General features: G+C 43.0%; 1 protein-coding gene across 1 annotated transcript in view; it reads left to right on the top strand.

Moving 5' to 3' along the window:
* The first annotated feature begins 15,740 nt into the window (after positions 1–15,740).
* The window catches only part of LOC115207248 (synapsin-2), a 163,143-nt gene continuing 158,811 nt past the window's right edge, over positions 15,741–20,072 (top strand). The window contains exon 1 of the mRNA XM_029774222.1: positions 15,741–16,600. Coding sequence (XP_029630082.1) covers positions 16,197–16,600 — 404 coding nt within the window. The 5' untranslated portion in view covers positions 15,741–16,196. The remainder of the gene's footprint in view (positions 16,601–20,072) is intronic.

Below are 20,072 nucleotides of genomic sequence, written 5' to 3'. Positions count from 1 at the left end.
CACCTTTCCCCCGTGCGTCCTCTCCCGAAAACACATCCTTATCCATGAAATGTACTCCAACAAGCAAATCAAATCAAAAGTTTATTTGTCACGTGCGCCAAATACAACAGGTGTAGACCTTACAGTGAAATGCTGAATACAACAGGTGTAGTAGACCTCACAGTGAAATGCTGAATACAACAGGTGTAGTAGACCTTACAGTGAAATGCTGAATACAACAGGTGTAGTAGACCTTACAGTGAAATGCTGAATACAACAGGTGTAGTAGACCTTACAGTGAAATGCTGAATACAACAGGTGTAGTAGACCTTACAGTGAAATGCTGAATACAACAGGTGTAGTAGACCTCACAGTGAAATGCTGAATACAACAGGTGTAGTAGACCTCACAGTGAAATGTTTACTTACAGGCTCTAACCAACAGTGCAAAAAAAGGTATTAGGTGAACAATAGGTAAGTAAAGAAATAAAACAACAGTAAAAAGACAGACTATATACAGTAGAGAGGTTATATACAGTAGAGAGGCTATATACAGTAGCAAGGCTACATACAGTAGAGAGGCTATATACAGTAGAGAGGCTATAAAAGTAGCGAGGCTACATACAGACACCGGTTAGTCAGGCTGATTGAGGTAGTATGTACATGTAGACATGGTTAAAGTAACTAGTGACTATGCATATATGATGAACAGAGAGTAGCAGTAGCGTAAAAGAGGGGTTGGTGGGTGGCGGGACACAATGCAGATAGCCCGGTTAGCCATTTGGTTACCTCTTCAGGAGTCTTATGGCTTGAGGGTAAAAACTGTTGAGAAGCCTTTTTGTCCAAGACTTGGCGCTCCGGTACCGCTTGCTGTGCGGTAGTAGAGAGAACAGCAACGAGGCATTATTAGACCGAGGCCTATCTTCATTAATCAACTTAATCCTGTTCTGCTCCATTTTTCAATGATACAGTTTTCCCTTTATTTCCATGAACTTTACTTATACTACTCACATAGATCGGCCGGTATCTACCCACGCTAGATTACGGAGATGTAATTTATAGATCGGCAGGTATCTACCCACGCTAGATTACGGAGATGTAATTTATAGATCGGCAGGTATCTACCCACGCTAGATTACGGAGATGTAATTTATAGATCGGCAGGTATCTACCCACGCTAGATTACGGAGATGTAATTTATAGATCGGCAGGTATCTACCCACGCTAGATTACGGAGATGTAATTTATAGATCGGCAGGTATCTACCCACGCTAGATTACGGAGATGTAATTTATAGATCGGCAGGTATCTACCCACGCTAGATTACGGAGATGTAATTTATAGATCGGCAGGTATCTACCCACGCTAGATTACGGAGATGTAATTTATAGATCGGCAGGTATCTACCCACGCTAGATTACGGAGATGTAATTTATAGATCGGCAGGTATCTACCCACGCTAGATTACGGAGATGTAATTTATAGATCGGCAGGTATCTACCCACGCTAGATTACGGAGATGTAATTTATAGATCGGCAGGTATCTACCCACGCTAGATTACGGAGATGTAATTTATAGATCGGCAGGTATCTACCCACGCTAGATTACGGAGATGTAATTTATAGATCGGCAGGTATCTACCCACGCTAGATTACGGAGATGTAATTTATAGATCGGCCGGTATCTACCCACGCTAGATTACGGAGATGTAATTTATAGATCGGCCGGTAAGGATGATCTCGAGCGGCTAGATGTTCTTTACCATTCGGCCATCAGATTTGCCACCAATGCTCCTAATAGGACACATCACTGAACTCTATACTCCTCTGTAAACTGATCATCTCTGTATACCTGTCACAAGACCCACTGGTTGATGCTTATTTATAAAACCCTCTTAGGCCTCACCCCCCCCCCTATCTGTGATATCTACTGTAGCCCTCATCCTCCACATACAACACCCGTTCTGCCAGTCACATTGATGTTAAAGGTCCCCAAAGCACACACATCCCTGGGTCGCTCCTCTTTTTAGTTCGCTGCAGCCAGCGACTGGAACAAGCTGCAACAAACTACTCAAACTGGACAGTTTTATCTCAATCTCTTCATTCAGACTCAATTATGGACACTCTTACTGACAGTTGTTGCTGCTTTGTGTGATGTATTGTTGTCTCTACCTTCTTACCCTTTGTGCTGTTGTTTGTACCCAATAATGTTTTTACCATGTTTTGTGCTGCTACCATGTTGCGTTGCTGCCATGTTGTTGTTATGTCGTGTTGCTGCCTTGCTATGTTGTTGTCTTAGGTCTCTCTTTTTTTATCTTTATTTTAACAGGGAAAACAGACTGAGACCTGGATCTCTTTTACGGCTGTGCCCTGTGTAAACATGTTGACATATACAGTTTTAGGCATACAGACAAGAACATTTCAAACATACAAAACAAAGACACAATTCAACAGAAACAATCACAGATAACATCATATTGATCCTCCATAACATTTTTAAAATGGGCAAGGGACACCAGAGTGTCTAACTTAAGTTGGATCTGCAGTTTGTTCCATAAATAAGGCGCAAAGGAACTAAAGGCAGTCCTACCCAACTCTGTGGAGACCGCAGGAGTCTCTAATGTAATCCACATCTGTGATCTGGTTTTAAAATGTGTATATCTAGTGGAAATTAATGATGATATATATGGAGGTAGTTTTAAAAGAAGCGCTTTATAAATAAACAAGAGAGCATGTTGCTCTCGCCTCACAGATAGAGAGGCCCAACCCACATGTTGATAAAGGATACAGTGATGAGTTTTGTAACTATCACCCGTATGTAGTGTTGTGTTGTCTCTCTTGTCGTGATGTATGTTTTGTCCTATATATACACTACCGTTCAATAGTTTGGGGCCACTTAGAAATGTCTTTGTTTTTTAAAGAAAAGCACATTTTTTTGGTTGATTTAAATAACATAAAATTGATCAGAAATATAGTGTAGACATTGTTAATGTTGTAAATGACTATTGTAGCTGGAAACGGCTGATTTTTAATGGAATATCTACATACAGAGGCCCATTATCAGCAACCATCACTCCTGTGTTCCAATGGCATGTTGTGTTAGCTAATCCAAGTTGATCATTTTAAAAGGCTAATTGATCATTAGAAAACCCTTTTGCAATTATGTTAGCACAGCTGAAAACTGTTGTTCTGATTAAAGAAGCAATAAAACTGGCCTTCTTTAGACTAGTTGAGTATCTGGAGCATCAGCATTTGTGGGTTCGATTACAGGCTCAAAATGGCCAGAAACAAAGATCTTTCTTCTGAAACTCGTCAGTCTATTCTTGTTCTGAGAAATGAAGGCTATTCCATGCGAGAAATTGCCAAGAAACTGAAGATCTCGTACAACGCTGTGTACTACTCCCTTCACAGAACAGCGCAAACTGGCTCTAACCAGAATAGAAAGAGGAGTGGGAGGCCCCGGTGCACAACTGAGCAAGAGGACAAGTACATTAGACTGTCTAGTTTGAGAAACAGACGCCTCACAAGTCCTCAACTTGCAGCTTCAATAAATAGTACCCGCAAAACACCAGTCTCAACGTCAACAGTGAAGAGGCGACTTCGAGTTGCTGGCCTTCTAGGTAGGGTTCCTCTGTCCAGTGTCTGTGTTCTTTTGCCCACCTTAATCTTTTCTTTTTATTGCCCAGTCTGAGATATGGCTTTTTCTTTGCAACTCTGCCTAGAAGTCCAGCATCCTGGAGTCGCCTCTTCACCGTTGACAACTACTGAATTTAAAACGTGGGAAGGCCAAACCTATGCCTAACCTTAACCTCTCCCCAAACCCCACGCCTAACCTTAATGTTCACCATTACCCTAACCAGGGTTCTCATCCTAACTTAACCCCTATCTCCCTCCCTCACCCTAATCCTGACTCCCCTCTGGGGAGTGATCTGCACCAATCACTAAACCGCAACACTTCCTCTGTCTCTTCTCCTTTGTCATCAATACCCAATCAACAGACAATTATCATCCCCCTAGTAACCACATTTTCACATAGAATCAGATCCCTAGATCAATCAATCAAACACAACTTCTCTACAGTTCAGCACACGTACATACCACTTAAACCATACAGAATAATTTCAGCATTCAGAAAGAACAAAAATTTAAAGGACCTCCTCACCAAAGCTAGATTCAGTAGTAAGCCACCACAAGACCCCAAATCTCACAATTCCCATTTGACAGATAAAGTTCATTACAAACATACACAGCCATACATCAGCACCAGTACAAGAATCTTATTCACTGAACACACAACGCCATTTATATCATTACATGCACACTCTGCAATAAACAATACATTGGAGAAACCAAACATACCATAGAAACCAGACTCAAACAACACCTGTATAACATCAAAAGCGTACACCTACAAACAACACTAATAACCCACTTCCAGGATCACGCCATCACTCACCTCACCATATCAGGGTTACAGTCACATATAGGCTGGACCTGTGGGCAGCGAAAGGGGGCAGAACGGGAGTGGATCCAGCACCTACAGACAATAACGCCAAATGGCCTGAACGAGAGGTTTTAGAAAATGGGGTTTAAGGGTTAGGGTTAGGGTAAGGGTTAAGGTTAAGGTTAGGGTTAGTTCAGGTGAGTCTTTTCAAGGTCTGTTTGTCAACGGAAGTAGAAAGCATAGTTCAATCTAGGAGTTACTCCCCATCGGATCCTTCTTTTATCTCCATGTTGTCTATGTCTTCACTCTGTGTTCGTCTTGTCTGTAGTCCTGGATGTTTTCAATCACAATTAGAATTGAGAGTTATTCCCTTCCAGGATCCTAACTCCCAATTATCCCATGTCTAGTCAAATCCAGCTAGTCTGTATGGGTAAACTCGACATAGGATCAAGCAAAATCCCTTGAGTTGCGTACCTTGTGCAGGTCCGGCCCTCAGTTGGTTGCCATGTGTCCCTGTCGAGTGGTAAGTCATTGAACTTCCAATGGTTTGAGCAGACAAAAACCCAAAGGGCAAGCCCTCTCTACGGTTGTCATGCATCCGCCCTTGGAGTTCCGTCCAGCGTCCTTGGAGATACATGGTAGGTTTAGGATCAGGCAAAACCCTTGAGTCGCGTACCGTGTGAGGGTCCGGTTTCTCGGTTGGTTGCCATGTGTCCATACCAGCCATGTCAGTCTGTCATACTTGTGAGTTTCAGCAGACAAGAAATGCCTCAAGGAGGAAACCTCCCAGTTGTCGTGCATCCGCCCCAAGTGTGGTCCTAAGTCATCCGGTGGTTCAGGTGGCAGTGACCAATTGGGCTACTCCCTTCCAGGATCGTAGCGTTCCAGTGGTATGTCATTCCTAGACAGTGAATTTTATCGTAGTCAGAAAGGTCAAAAAGTGGTTCGGTTGTCCAGGCTGAGTACGGCAGGGCGAGGTCTCCCCCAGTGAAAAATTGCTCTGTGGGATCAAACGCTCCGCCAGACATCATCTGGGCACCCCAGGGATCTCCCGGCCCTGGGATAATTCCAGCGGCACCGCCCACCTCCCAAAGCACCATTTTACCTTAACTTAAAAGAACTCTACCCACTCAAAGTAAACATGCGCTACTGGACATACTACCAATCCAATTCTAAACTGGGGTAGGTAGTCGTCCAGCGCGGTAGTCGTCCAGCCCTTATTTGGCGAGGTGGAGATTGTTGGCCTGTTGGTCTGCACAACGGGTCCCGGAGAGGTCCCGAAGGAGTCCAGTCTATCCACTTTACCCTGCGATTTCCTTCAAGGAGTGGAAGGGCCTATTTTGCTTAGGAGAGCAGTCGCTGCGGGGGAGTCCCCAAGGTCGGGGTCCCCAGAGTTGTTGGAGAAAAAATACTTCTCGTCCGTTGGGGGTGTAGGTGGGTATATCCAAAAAGAAGTTTAAAAAAATGTTTTCTGAAGATGGTAGTTGGTGAGAGGATGTTTTAGGTTAATATTTATATTATCCTATTTATCCAAGGGTCCATGGTCATGGTAACCCCAAGTAGAGAAACTGAAAAAAGTTTAAAAACATATTTTTTTTTATAAAGATCCAAGTGATCAATAAGAACTATACTTTTTGAGAGTCCGTGGTCACGGTAACTCTAGCTATTTACAGATCTGTTGTTATGGTCCTAATGACCCCCTTTCTTTTTTATGAGGTGTGGAGTATGGGTTCTGTAGGTGTAGTGTGTTTCCAGGAGGCTTTGTTGTTTAGGAATTTTTAGGAGGACCCTCCTAGGCCTGTAGGTCCCGGTGAGATTCTTTGGTTTCTTGTCGGAGCTTTACAGGTGGCTGCCTACATTTACTGTGGGGTCCTGTTGCCAACTGGGGAGGTCTTTTTTTCTCTTTCTTCCATCCAATTTTTTGATGATGTTGGGGGGTTGTAATCGGATTGCTCAGTCTTATCAGTCTCTGTAAGTTGGTGAAATATTTGTCCTCCCGGTGAGATTCTTTGGTTCTTTGTGAGAGGTTTGGAGATGGCTGCGTACCAAGGAATCCCTCAGGTTGGTATTTCTATTGGAGGTCATGATGGGTGTGTGGAGAGGAAGTAGTTACTTTGAGAGTAGCCTCTTCTTAATTCGGGTCGCCACCCAGCAGCTTGGTGAGTTGTAGGTCAGTTAGTTCGTGGAGTGGATGTGGTGATGTTGTCTCAATGTTTGTTGCTGGTTTCCCCTCATCCTCCTCCTCTTTGCTACCCGTTGGGCTACGGGTGAGTGGTGGTTTAAATTTACTCAGGTCTCTGGTCAACCAGGTCCCATAAGGATTTGGGGAGTTTCGTGATGAGCGCAAAAGGGCGTTGATTCGTGGGAATATAAGCTCCGTGATGTAGGAATCCCCCCCCAAAAAAGCTGTGGTCGCAAGGATTGAAACGGGTTGAAGATATCAAAATTCCGGGTGTAGCATGAGGCTGGTGCCTGGTGGTTTAGTAAGAAGTGGTGGTCCAAAGTGAAATGTATTCGTTGGGAGTTGAGAGATCAAAGTTGCATATTGTCCAGGTGGAAGTGTCTTCAAAAAAGTTTTTCGACCAAATGGTGCTGATACTGAGGGATTTTCTTATTTTATAGGAAGGGAGAGGGGCGTGGTCACCAGGTGAGTGGAATCCTATTGGTGCATGAGGCGTGCATGCAGTGTACATGTGAGGGGTATGGCCATGATCATCCAATGGGATTTCTCCATTGTTTTTAGATGCAGGGTTTTTAACCCGTTTGTGTTGGTAGAGGCCTTCTCCATTGATTCCTATGGGGAATTACATGGGGTGGTAGCCCCTTGTATTTTGAGGTACCATTTGCGTTATGGGTGTCCGAGGGGTTCCGGGTGAATTGCAGATAAGACTAGAAGTCCCAAGGGTTAGAATGACCTCTGCTCTGCCATTGACTTGTATGTTAACGTGGAGAATGGTCTGCTCCGGTTTAGGTATTTGGGCTGTCCAATCCCGAATGTGAAATTCTGTGGGTCCAGGGAGGGTGGATGGTAGATTGGGCATCTGTAAGTTTATAATGGATTTGTAGTTGGAGGTATGTGGTATCCGACAGGTCTGGTTATGGGTCTACCATTATAGTTGGACTGTTTTTCCTCCGCTATTGGAGTAGCGTCACTGGGAGGGTGCGATGTGCAGAGAGAGGTGTTGTGTCCATGGTATTTTTTCCTTTGTGATGCTAAAAATCTTGATCCTGGTTTCTTTTTTGAGGGGTAGTTGTAGGTTGGGGTCCCAGGGAAGTGTTCCCTTTTTCAGATTTAAAAAGGGTGCTTTTTATCATCTTTGCTGATGCATATTAGCGGGGCTGGTATTGTCGTGTTCAGCTGCATTAGGGTTCCTGTAATTGCGGTTGAGTGTCCCGTTTGCTGTGTTCAAGTCCACTTTGAGGAATAGGAAGTACGGATCCGGAAAACCTTTTTGAGATGTGTCCAGTGATATTTTCATCCGAAGTTGGTGCTACCCATCCTATAAGGGGAATACTTTACCTGGGGTAGGCACCGGTGTTGAATATTGATACTTACCTGTGTGAGAGATGGATTTATAGGTGTTGTGTATTTATCCAGATGGTTTGTTTTAGATGTTTTCCTTTTCGATTGTTCCATGTATGTTCATCCAATGCACAGTTGTCAAGCTCTCCTGGTCAGGCTCGTGGTTGGTGTGGTGGGGTGGGAGTGTTCCTAGGTAATTTGTTTGGTTATGTATGGTGTAATGGTGTAAGTGGAGTTAATATTATTAATTATAGTATAATTATTTTGTTTTTATCCTAAGGTAGATCTTGATTGCATGGTGGTTATCTCCCAGGCGTAGAAAAAAATGGTTATCATAAGGTGAATGCACCAATTTGTAAGTCGCTCTGGATAAGAGCATCTGCTAAATGACTTAAATGTAAATGTAATGTAGTTTGCCTTCTTACATTTTGCCATTTAATCCAAGTGGTGCCAGAGATCTAAGGTTGGCTATCCACTTGGATTCTGCTGCCTTTCTCTGGGCTATGGTCCAGGTAGAGGGTTAGGGTTAGGGTCAGGGTCAGGGTTAGAGGGTTAGGGTTAGGGGTTAGGGGTTAGGGGTTAGGGGTTAGGGGTAGGGTTAAGGGTTAGAGGGTTAGGGTTAGGGGTTAGGGTTAGGGTTAGGGGTAGGGTTAAGGGTTAGGGGTTGGGGTTGGGGTTAGGGTTAGGGGTTAGGGTTGGGGTTAGGGTTAGGATTAAGGGTTAGGGGTTGGGGTTGGGGTTAGGGTTAGGATTAAGGGTTAGGGGTTGGGGTTAGGGTTAGGGGTTAGGGTTAGGGGTTAGGGTTAGGTTTTGAATATAATTGTGTTTCATGTCAGCTAGCTTGTTTTACGGCGCACAGGCCTATCTCCTGTTCATCCCTCTCCTTCTGATGTTGTTATATTTAGGTGTAGTACTTAAAATTGCCTGTAGGTGTCCTCCTAAGATCATAAAAAAGACTAAAATGAGTTCTAAAATGCCTTTTTCTGGGTGACAGTACAGGAGCCGATGTGGTGAGAGATTCATTCAACCAGTGTTGTTAAATTTGAACATTAAAGCAATATTGTGCATTTAGTTGGTTTTATTGTTTTATTCTGTTAAAAGAATGGAAAAACCTAAAAAAAAGGAAGATACCAAACTAAAACCGAACAAAACATAAATATATAGAGTATAAATAAAACCATGTTCTTCTGCATTCATTTTCCTGTCTGTTAACCTAACCCTAACCTTAACCCTAACCCCAACCCTAACCCTGACCACTCTAACCCTAAACCTAACCTTAACCCTAACCTTATCCACTCTAACCCCAACCCTAAACTTAACCATCCCTTAACCCGACGGACGGACGGTTCTAAGCCCAACTAACGCAACCCAGGGCACTTCTACAAGTGGGCAACTATGGGGTCTGCAACTTTGGCCGGGTGCACCTGGACCCCTCTGGCCAGAGCGTCAATGCTGTGTAGTGCACCTATTCCCTTTCCCCCCCTTCGGCTTCCACGTGTCAGAGATGGAAGTGGATCAACCGACTCAAAACTAGAAACCTAACCCTAACCCCTAACCCTAACCCCTAACCCTAACCCCTAACCCTAACCCTATGCTTCCCAAGGCAAGTGCTAGTGAGGTGGTAGGTCCAGGCCAATTGACCATGGAGGCTTTTCCGCCCTTGTCGGGTGTCCTGTCTCCAGCTCCTAGTAATGTGGAAGGAGTGGGAAACAGCAGTCCGGCCAGTGGGTTAGTTAATGGTGGGCCTAAAAACAGACCTAAGAGGAGCTCCCCTAGGAGGTCTCCAGGTCTATCAGCACTAGTGCTGGATCTGGTGACTCAGGAGGGGAAAACTATTTCGGTTACGGCTGAAACACATTCCCCTAGACCCCAAACACTTGCTGGAGATCCATTAACCACAGAGTTGGTGTCAGGGGTTGTGGATATCTGGAAACAAACACAGGTGAGGCCTGCTCTTGTTCATAGTCCTAAGAGGTCTTTACACAGTAATGTTGTCCTACAATGTAGTAATACTATAACCTCTTTATCTGACTCTGGCCAGGAGGAACCCGGAGTTGGAGGGGAGCGGAACCCGTGTGCGGCTGCCCTTGGGACCCGAGAGGGGGATGAACAGATGATGATAAGTGACGACAAAACGGAACCATTCCTGAATGCGTCCTTGTCTGAGCCCCCAGGGGGGCCCCACATTGCTCCGGTTCCCCCGCTGCAACTCCCTTCGGGGACTTCCCCTCTTGGTTCAGGTCAGAGTAAAACAGTGGGATTTGTACCAGCTGAGGCCTACCTGGGGGTTTCCCTTTCTACTCCGGTGATTCATTTACCTGTCAGGAGGCCTATATCCACCTGCCTTGAACCAGTTAGGCACCCAAATTCTACCAGGAGAATTTTGGATTGGGAACTTACAATTAGAAAACCAATTGTCATAATTGGAGACTCTAACATTTCCCGGATACCCGGGTTTACTGATCTCAGAGTGCAAGCAGATAGCTTCCCTGGTGCTACATTTCACCATTTAAAAGGGGTAGTAGAAAAACTAGAACAACACCCAACAGTGGAGAAGGTGGTGTTATCGGGGGGTTTAAACAACTGCCTTTTGAAACAGCTGGCGTTGACCTCCTGGAAGCAACTACAACAACTGTTGAAAGTGGCAGAAAGTACATTTCCTAATGCCATACTCTATGTGCCCATTATTAACTACTCAGACAGACTGGAAAAACAGCAACAGTTACTCTTGGATCAACTTAATCAAAAGATCCTGGAGCAATGCAACTATTTACCTGAGATCAGTAAACTTAGGTTGCCACGGGACCCAGTACACTGGACATCTGAAACAGGAAATATCATCTTAAACTTTTGGCTGGATAATTTAAACATGTAAGGGGAGAACAGTGCTCTAATACAGCTCCACATTCAAATATCACTAATCTCTCACACTCATATAGGCTCTCTGAGATGGAAAGAAATGTATTGGAATGGGGATTGTCTTTTATCCCCACTCCAGGAATACTAGACCAGATGGAGCTTCGTAGGGACCTACACCTATACCATAGGAGGTTGAAATTGTTGGATCATTTTAATTATGAAACTGATATTCCTTTTGTGCCGTTTACAGATCCCTCGGTTTGGGAACCTAGAGTACAATCGATATCTCCATCCATTCAAACATTGATCAGGAAGGATCTTGATGTATTTAGGCGGTTCTGGCCTGGGCCGGTAACCAAGGTGAATATCACGCAATTGGAGTTAGACACTATTAAATTGTTGGGGTCAAATCGGAGTATAGTTATAAAACCTGCAGACAAAGGATCACAGATTGTAATCATGGACAGAGTACAGTATTTATTGGAGGCTAACAGGCAATTGAATAATGCGAAAAATTATGTCGCATTAGATCACTCTATTCAATCTGAGACTCAAAACATGATCAAGATGATATTGTTGGAATTGCTTGAAAAAAAGTTAATTACTCCCAAGCAATATACCTATCTGTTGGGCCCTGAGGTACCAAGACCGCGACAATTCTATCTTCTCCCAAAAATTCATAAACCTTTGGAAGAGTGGTCTGTGCCCTTTCAGATCCCTAGTTGCCGCCCAATTGTTAGTGACTGTGGATTGGAATCGTATCGAATTCCTGAATATATTGACTATTTTATCAATCCGCTATCCCAGTAGCTTCTTATGTTAAGGACACATATGATTTTGTTGGTAAACTTAAAGGTCTCAAATTACCACTAGGGGCGTTCTTATTTTCAGTAGATATTAACTCATTATATACAAACATTGAAACCTCTTTGGGACTGCGGGCAGTCAAACAGGCCTTTGACAGGTTTCCTGACCCCCAGCGGAGTTAGGGTTAGGGTCTTTTAAGGAATGATTTCAATTTTAATAATACGTTTTATCTTCACATCCATGGCACTGCCATGGGTAAGAAGTTTGCTCCAGCCTTTGCCAACTTATATGTGTTTTTGGGAAGAGACAGTGTTTCTTAAGCGTAAGATCCTTCCTTTTCTATATCTCAGGTATTTGGATGACATCTTTGGCATCTGGGTGAGTTCTATGAAGGACTTAGTGTTTTTTTTAGAAACCCTCAATACACATCATCCTGCCATTACAACATCCCACAATATACAAAGGGAAAAACTAGAGTTTTTGGACACTCAGGTTCTCTTTGTATTTTCTGAGGGGTTAACTAAAATCATTGGCCATTAAAGTCTTCTTCAAGGAGACAGATAACTTGCCTTATGTAGCAGAGCCTATCATCCAAAACATACCTTTAGAGGGAAAATTAAATCTCAGGAGACCACAACCATTCTTTTTAGGGCCACGGGGAATATTCCAAACACTTCCTTAGGGGGATAAAAGCAGAGGTAGGCCAATTATTTGGCAGGGACGGGGGTTACAATAAAACAGCAGAAACGCACAATTTGATACCATTTGTTACAACATACTCTGGGAGCTTGGGTGGATTTAGTAGGACCTTGAGGTCTAACTTCCAGGAAGCTCAACAAGCTGTGGATGGGCTGTTAGATTGTAGAGTAATCTCAGCCTATAGAAAAAATTAAAACCTCGGGGACAGGTTAGTCCACTCTGCCTTCCAGACGAAAGATGAACCTAATAAATTGGATAAATATTTGGGGAGACCCAAATATATTGTTAATGCCTTCTCGGGTCTGGGGTTCCTCGTAAGACAGAGGATCGAATTGTCCACTGTAAACTTGATCTATGGAATTAAGTGCAAATTGTGCCAAAAGAATTACATACGAGAAACAAAGAATGCACTACAGGTCAGACTCAAACAACATCTATACCATATGGCTAAAGGTAATAAAGAGTACTGTATTGTATTTACATTTTGGCCTACATGCAGTGGACAATTTGAGTGTTTTTGGTCTGTAGACAAATGGGAGCTGGTCCAGGACACAACGACAGGGGATGGAAAGAACTTGGATTGGGCGCCTCCAAACGATAGATCCTAAGGGCCTGAATGAAAAATATGAAACTTACCTTGGTTTATTTGCCTGATGGGAGGTGTCCTCTCCGGTGCAGTGATATGGGTTATCTTCTTTCAGGGGGAAGGAAGGGGGAGATGGTGGGGGGCCGTGGGAGAGCAGCTCATGATAAATGTTCATTTATTTAATGATTTATTTATTTATGGATGTATTATATATATATATATATATATATATATATATATATATATATATATATATATATATATATATATATGGTTTTTAAAAACTTACCATGAATATGATGGCACTTATTTTTATTATATATTTTTTTATTCCTTAGTGTGGCGTGGTTTTACCTTATTTATTTTTTGTATACTTTTACAGCACTTATCTTGAGTTGAAAGCACTGACTTTTACACTTAGTGTTGATTCGTCCATTGTGGATTTGTCTTTGTTTGATAGCACTTATGATTGTCCTTAATACATACTTTTTATTTATTTATTTATTTATTTATTTATTGGGCGGTTCTCCTTTTTGGCCCTCCCCTTTTCGATGATTTTTCTTTCCTTTGATCCCTAACCCTAACCCCTGGTTCCTAAATCCTAATCCTAGTCCCTATACCTAAACTTAATCCCTAGACCTGAATACCTAACCCTAACCCCTGGTTCCTAAATCCTAATCCTAGTCCCTATACCTAACCTTAATCCCTAGACCTGAATACCTAACCCCTGGTTTCTAATCCCCCATCCCAACCCTAACCCCTAGTTCCTAAATCCTAACCCTAATCCCCCACCCAACTCCTAGACCCTCATGCCTAACCCTAACCTCTAGACCCCATACCTAATCCTAATTCAACCCTGACCCTAACACTAACCCCAACCCTAACCCTAACCCTAACCCCTAGTTCCAAAATCCTAACCCTAATTCCCTGCCCTAACCTTAACCCTTAGACCCCCATATCTAACCTTAACCCCTAGACCCTCATACCTAACCCTAACCTCTAGACCATCGTTCTGACCTTGGCCCCTGGTCTCTAATTCTTAGTACTGAATCCCTGGTTCTTAACCCAAGCTTTATTTTAAATTATGATTCTGGTCCTCTTTTATTTGATTTTTTTGTCATTAAAGTATTTTTATACATAAGTCTTACCATTTATTTTAAAGGTTTTGCCAGTGCCAGTGCACATCAGATTCGTCTGTTATTTATTAAACCTAACCCTAACCCCTAAGCCTAACCCTAACCCAGAGAAAGGCCGCAGAATCCAAGTGCATAGCCACCCTTAGATCTCTGGCTCCACTTGGATTGAATGGCAAAATGTAAGTGTAGGTAAACTATTCATACATGTCATATTTTCACACACATAACCCTCCCAATAAACCCAGATTGGAAACAATAACAGATCACAATAGGCCAGTGAAACGCAAGGTGAAAAACCTCAAAAAACAGAACTTATCATAAACCTAACCCTAACCCCTAACCCTAACCCTGAACCTAACCCCTGACCCTAACCCCTGATCCTAACCCCAACCCCAACCCCTAACCCTCTAACCCTCTAACCCTCTAACCCCAAACCCAACCCCCTGGCCCGTGTGTCAATGCTGTGTAGTGCACCTATTCCCTTTTCCCCCCTTCGGCTTCCACGTGTCAGAGATGGAAGTGGATCAACCGAATCAAAACTAGAACCCTAACCCCTGACCATAACCCTAAACCCGACCCCTACCCCCAACCCTAAACCCAAACCCTAACCCCCCTAACCCTAACCCCCCTAACCCTAACCCCTAAACCTAACCCCTAAACCTAACCCTTAAACCTAACTCCCCCATTCGGCAAGCAAAGCGCAACCCTCCCCCGGTCTCTGAATTAGCTTGAAGGTATCAGATTGACCTTGTGGATTCCTTAAACAAAAACCTAACCCCAACCCCCTAACCTCTTTGGGCTAGGGGGAAGTATTTTGACGTCCGGATGAAAAGCGTGCCAAAAGTAAACAGCCTGCTACTCAGGCCCAGAAGCTAGGATATGCATATTATTGGTAGATTTGGATAGATAGAAAACACTCTAAAGATTCTAAAACTGTTAAAATAATATCTGTGAGTATAACAGAACTGAAATGGCAGGCGAAACCCCGAGGACAAACCATCCCTCCCCCCCAAAAAAATCAGCCTACCACTGTTTCCAGTGGCTTTCATGTTTATTATGAGGCTAAAATAAGAAGAGGGGGAGGAATAGGGAGAGAGACAGAGAGGGAAGCCGTCACAGCAGAGTAGAGTGGAGTCTCTGTGCGTAAGCAACACCGCACCTCCCTCTCTATACACATTCACATTGACTGGAAACCCTTTCAGAAGCTACACTACTCTACACTAAGCCTGCCTCCCTGTAACCCTAACACTTCAGAGGCTGCAGTACACAGAGCTGCGTCACATAGCTATGATGAGGGAGAGGGGGAGGGTGACAGCAAACCAGAATACATATTACAGAGAGGAAGAGAGACAGAGCGGCAGAGAGAGAGAGAGAGAGAAGGAGAATTTAAACGAATTGAGAGAGGGGGAGGGGGACAGCCAACCACCATACATACTATAGAGAGGAGGAGGAGAGATAGAGGGGGGAGAGAGATAAAATTGAATACAATTGAGAGAGAGGGGGAGGGGGACAACCAACCACCATACATACTATAGAGAGGAGGAGGAGAGATAGAGAGAGAGAGCGAGAGATTGAGAAAGAGAGAGAGAGGTGGTGGAGGAGAAAAAGGTGGAGGAGAGAGATTGAGAAAGAGAGAGAGATATAGGTGGTGGAGGAGAGAGAGAGAGAGAGAGAGAGAGAGGTGCAGGAGAGAGAGGTGGAGGAGAGGCAGAGAGAGACAGAGGCAGAGGAGAGAGCAGAGCTACAGAGAGAGAGAGAGAAGCAGAAAGAGGACGAGAGGCAGAGTGAAATCATCTCTTGCAGGCATTCAGGTTTCTGTCGCCGATGGGGACAGGCAGAGTAGCGGGATACCACCAGTACCTTATCGAGGGACAGCATCACCACATACACACCCTGCTGACACATAAACACGCCACAACACTCCATAGGAGAAGCTGGTGAAGCTCGGAGGGGGAAACAAGCTTCTCTTCTCTGTGGTGTAGAGAGCTAGAAGACTGGACTAGAGCCTCTGCTACACCATCACGTCGTGCAGGAGCCTCATCCAGCTCTCCGGGATCCTCTAGCAGCAACAACCCTCATACATAGCTCTCCACTCGCAAAGCTCTCTCCATCCGACTAGCTCTCTCTCTCAAATCTCTCTGTCAGCTCTCTCTCAACCGCTACCATGAATTTCCTGCGTCGCCGGCTGTCTGACAGCAGCTTTATAGCTAATCTTCCTAACGGCTACATGACAGACCTCCAGAGATCTGACCCTCCACCGCCTCCCCCCTCTACAGCCACCTCAGGAGTCCCAGCCACATCCCCAGGACAAGTTCCAGCACCAGCCCCCAACGCTGCCCCCCCAGCTCCAGAGTGTGGGCCCCAGCCTGCCCAGGCTGCCCCAGCCCCGGCCCCCTCTTCAGGCTCTGGGTTCTTCAGCTCTCTGACCTCCCTGAGTTCCATCACTAACGTGGTAAAACAGACAGCAGTGTCAGCTGGCTTGGTGGATCAGAACCCAGCACCCGGGCCTGATCCTGTCTCCAAGAGATTTAAGATACTGTTGGTCATCGACGAGCAGCAGTATGTGTGGTGAGTGGACACCTGGACGGCATGACTCAACAAATCAGCTCATCCTGTTGGCTATACGAGAACAGTCAGGGTGGATTCCAGTAGGGCAGTAGGAACCTGCTTAGGGCATAGGGATAACCGCATGGATCAGAATACGCCCTCAGATTGATGTTGGAGTTGGGTTTGTTGTCATAACTGTCTTAATGTAAGTTTGCTCTGAATTAGAGCGTCTGTTAAATGTCTGAAATGTAATCTCAGTTCTCATTGGTGAGCTGCAGGATCAGGTTGGATTGATTTAGGATTAGGTTGGACAACAGTAAAATATGACTGCACAAGATGCATCTGAGGTGTGTGAGCACTGAGCATTGACAATGATATTCTATTACATGCATACATCCTATTTCCTTTCCCCATGTTGAAATCAGTGTTTGAAGCTTGATAGTCAGATGGTGCTACTATTTCAACACACAGCTACCACTCTATTCCCCGGGAATCAACAGCACCCTGCTAGCTCTAAGAGGGACGTTAAGGATAGAGAGATGTTATAGAGAGGATAGAGAGATGTTATATTATAGAGAGGATAGAGAGATGTTATATTATAGAGAGGATAGAGAGATGTTATAGAGAGATGTTATGTAATAGAGAGGATAGAGAGATGTGTTATGTGTTAGAGAGGATAGAGATGTGTTATGTAATAGAGAGGATAGAGAGATGTTATGTTATAGAGAGGATAGATATGTGTTATGTTATAGAGAGGATAGAGACATGTTATGTAATAGAGAGGATACAGATGTGTTATGTAATAGAGAGGATAGAGAGATGTGTTATGTGTTAGAGAGGATAGAGAGATGTTATGTAATAGAGAGGATAGAGAGATGTTGTGTGTTAGAGAGGATAGAGAGATGTTATAGAGAGGATAGAGAGATGTTATATTATAGAGAGGATAGAGAGATGTTATAGAGAGGATAGAGAGATGTTATAGAGAGATGTTATATTATAGAGAGGATAGAGAGATGTTATAGAGAGGATAGAGAGATGTTATAGAGAGGATAGAGAGATGTAATAGAAAGATGTTATATTATAGAGAGGATAGAGAGATGTTATAGAGAGGATAGAGAGATGTAATAGAAAGATGTTATATTATAGAGAGGATAGAGAGATGTTATAGAGAGATGTTATGTAATAGAGAGGATAGAGAGATGTTATGTTATAGAGAGGATAGAGAGATGTTATAGAGAGGATAGAGAGATGTTATAGAGAGGATAGAGAGATGTTATGTAATAGAGAGGATAGAGAGATGTTATAGAGAGGATAGAGAGATGTTATAGAGAGATGTTATGTAATAGAGAGGATAGAGAGATGTTATGTAATAGAGAGGATAGAGTGATGTTATAGAGAGGATAGAGAGATGTTATAGAGAGGATAGAGAGATGTTATAGAGAGGATAGAGAGATGTTATGTAATAGAGAGGATAGAGAGATGTTATAGAGAGGATAGAGAGATGTTATAGAGAGATGTTATATTATAGAGAGGATAGAGAGATGTTATAGAGAGATGTTATGTAATAGAGAGGATAGAGAGATGTTATAGAGAGATGTTATGTGTTAGAGAGGATAGAGAGATGTTATGTAATAGAGAGGATAGAGAGATGTTATGTAATAGAGAGGATAGAGAGATGTTATATTATAGAGAGGATAGAGAGATGTTATAGAGAGATGTTATGTAATAGAGAGCATAGAGAGATGTTATGTAATAGAGAGGATAGAGTGATGTTATGTAATAGAGAGGATAGAGAGATGTTATGTTATAGAGAGCATAGAGAGATGTTATAGAGAGATGTTATAGAGAGCATAGAGAGATGTTATAGAGAGGATAGAGATGTGTTATGTAATAGAGAGCATAGAGACATATTATGTTTTGAGGAGGATAGAGAGATGTCCTGTTATACAGAGGATGTATGGAGTGATTGAAAAACGAGTTTTAATGACTCCAACCTAAGTGTTTGTAAACTTCCGACGTCAACTGTATATGATATGGTCATTATTTGAACTAGCTAGCCAGCTAATTTAGCATTAGCTAGCTTACACGCTAGAAATGAAACAAAACTTTGTTTAGAAAGTTGCTTTTAATTGCTGGTTTGCTAGATTGACATATATTAAATACATTTTTAAACAGATAGGTTTATTGGTGTTAAAATACACCAGTTATGCCATTTTGTACCACCAGGCTGCTGATGTCGTTTTTGTCGTTTTTGTGTTTTTTGATTTTTCATAACGACAAGTTTGATGTCGGACAACAATAGAATGTTAATGATGTCACCTCAACAACTGTATACAGGCATCTCAATGGACGTAGCATAAACTAGCCTTTAGTGTTGAAATCTTTGGTTATTTAGTACACTACTGTACTCACTCTGTTTAGCAAAGGCCTCCTGTGAATCCTTAAGAGGGTGTGAACGATACTGAGTAATTGTAGACAAAGAAGAGCTCTCCACTAGGTGTACCAAATTATTCAAGGAACATTTTCTCAAAAGTAGGATTACAAGTTGATCAACTTTCAAAGCAGAATGACTTTCCAATTGTTCCTCAACTGCAGTATATGATATACTATTTTCTAGCTCTGAGTCTACTTTTATCCAACATGAAGAAAAGTACAAAAAATACATAAGACCGAATCGAGCCGTTCGGTCACATGTTGAAGCTTATTCATAGTGTTGAGGCATCCAGTGAGAAAAACTGCAAAGGCTTGTAGGGATTCGGAATCTTCAGCCCTAATTGGAGGCCTCTATAACTTCTGTCAGACTCCATATGTTGGCAACTGCGGAATAGATCTCTGGGTTGCCCCATGACGTATTGCTCGGTACTGCCTTCAATAGTGTGTTCAAAGACACGTGCAAAGAACCTGTAGTCTAGTGGGTCGCCCTTAAAACACTGGTACACTAAGAGCAACATTCACCAAGGTACCCTCAGGCCTTCCCATTGCATTCAGGTAATCGTTCAATCCATCATCTGATTCACATCATGTTACAAAGTGGAACACGGTCATATTACATGCTGAAACACAGTGATATGTCACATCATGTTAAACCAACCTGATCTCATAGTTTCTTTTTGGAATTTGCAGTATTATGAATGAAAGCCATATTATTTTTGACGCATTAATTCCATGTGGTTCCAGGGTTAAAACTAAATGTCACATTATGTTACACCGTGAAACACAGTGATATGTCACATTAAGCTACACAGTGATATGTCACATTAAGCTACACAGTGAAACACAGTGATATGTCACATTAAGCTACACAGTGATATGTCACATTAAGCTACATAGTGAAACACAGTGATATGTCACATTAAGCTACACAGTGATATGTCACATTAAGCTACACAGTGAAACACAGTGATATGTCACATTAAGCTACACAGTGAAACACAGTGATATGTCACATTAAGCTACACAGTGATATGTCACATTAAGCTACACAGTGATATGT

This window comes from Salmo trutta, chromosome 14, assembly GCF_901001165.1.
Source record: "Salmo trutta chromosome 14, fSalTru1.1, whole genome shotgun sequence".
NCBI classification, from domain to species: domain Eukaryota; kingdom Metazoa; phylum Chordata; class Actinopteri; order Salmoniformes; family Salmonidae; genus Salmo; species Salmo trutta.
Note: the sequence above shows the minus strand (reverse complement) of the source record. Positions and strands in the feature narration are given on the sequence as shown.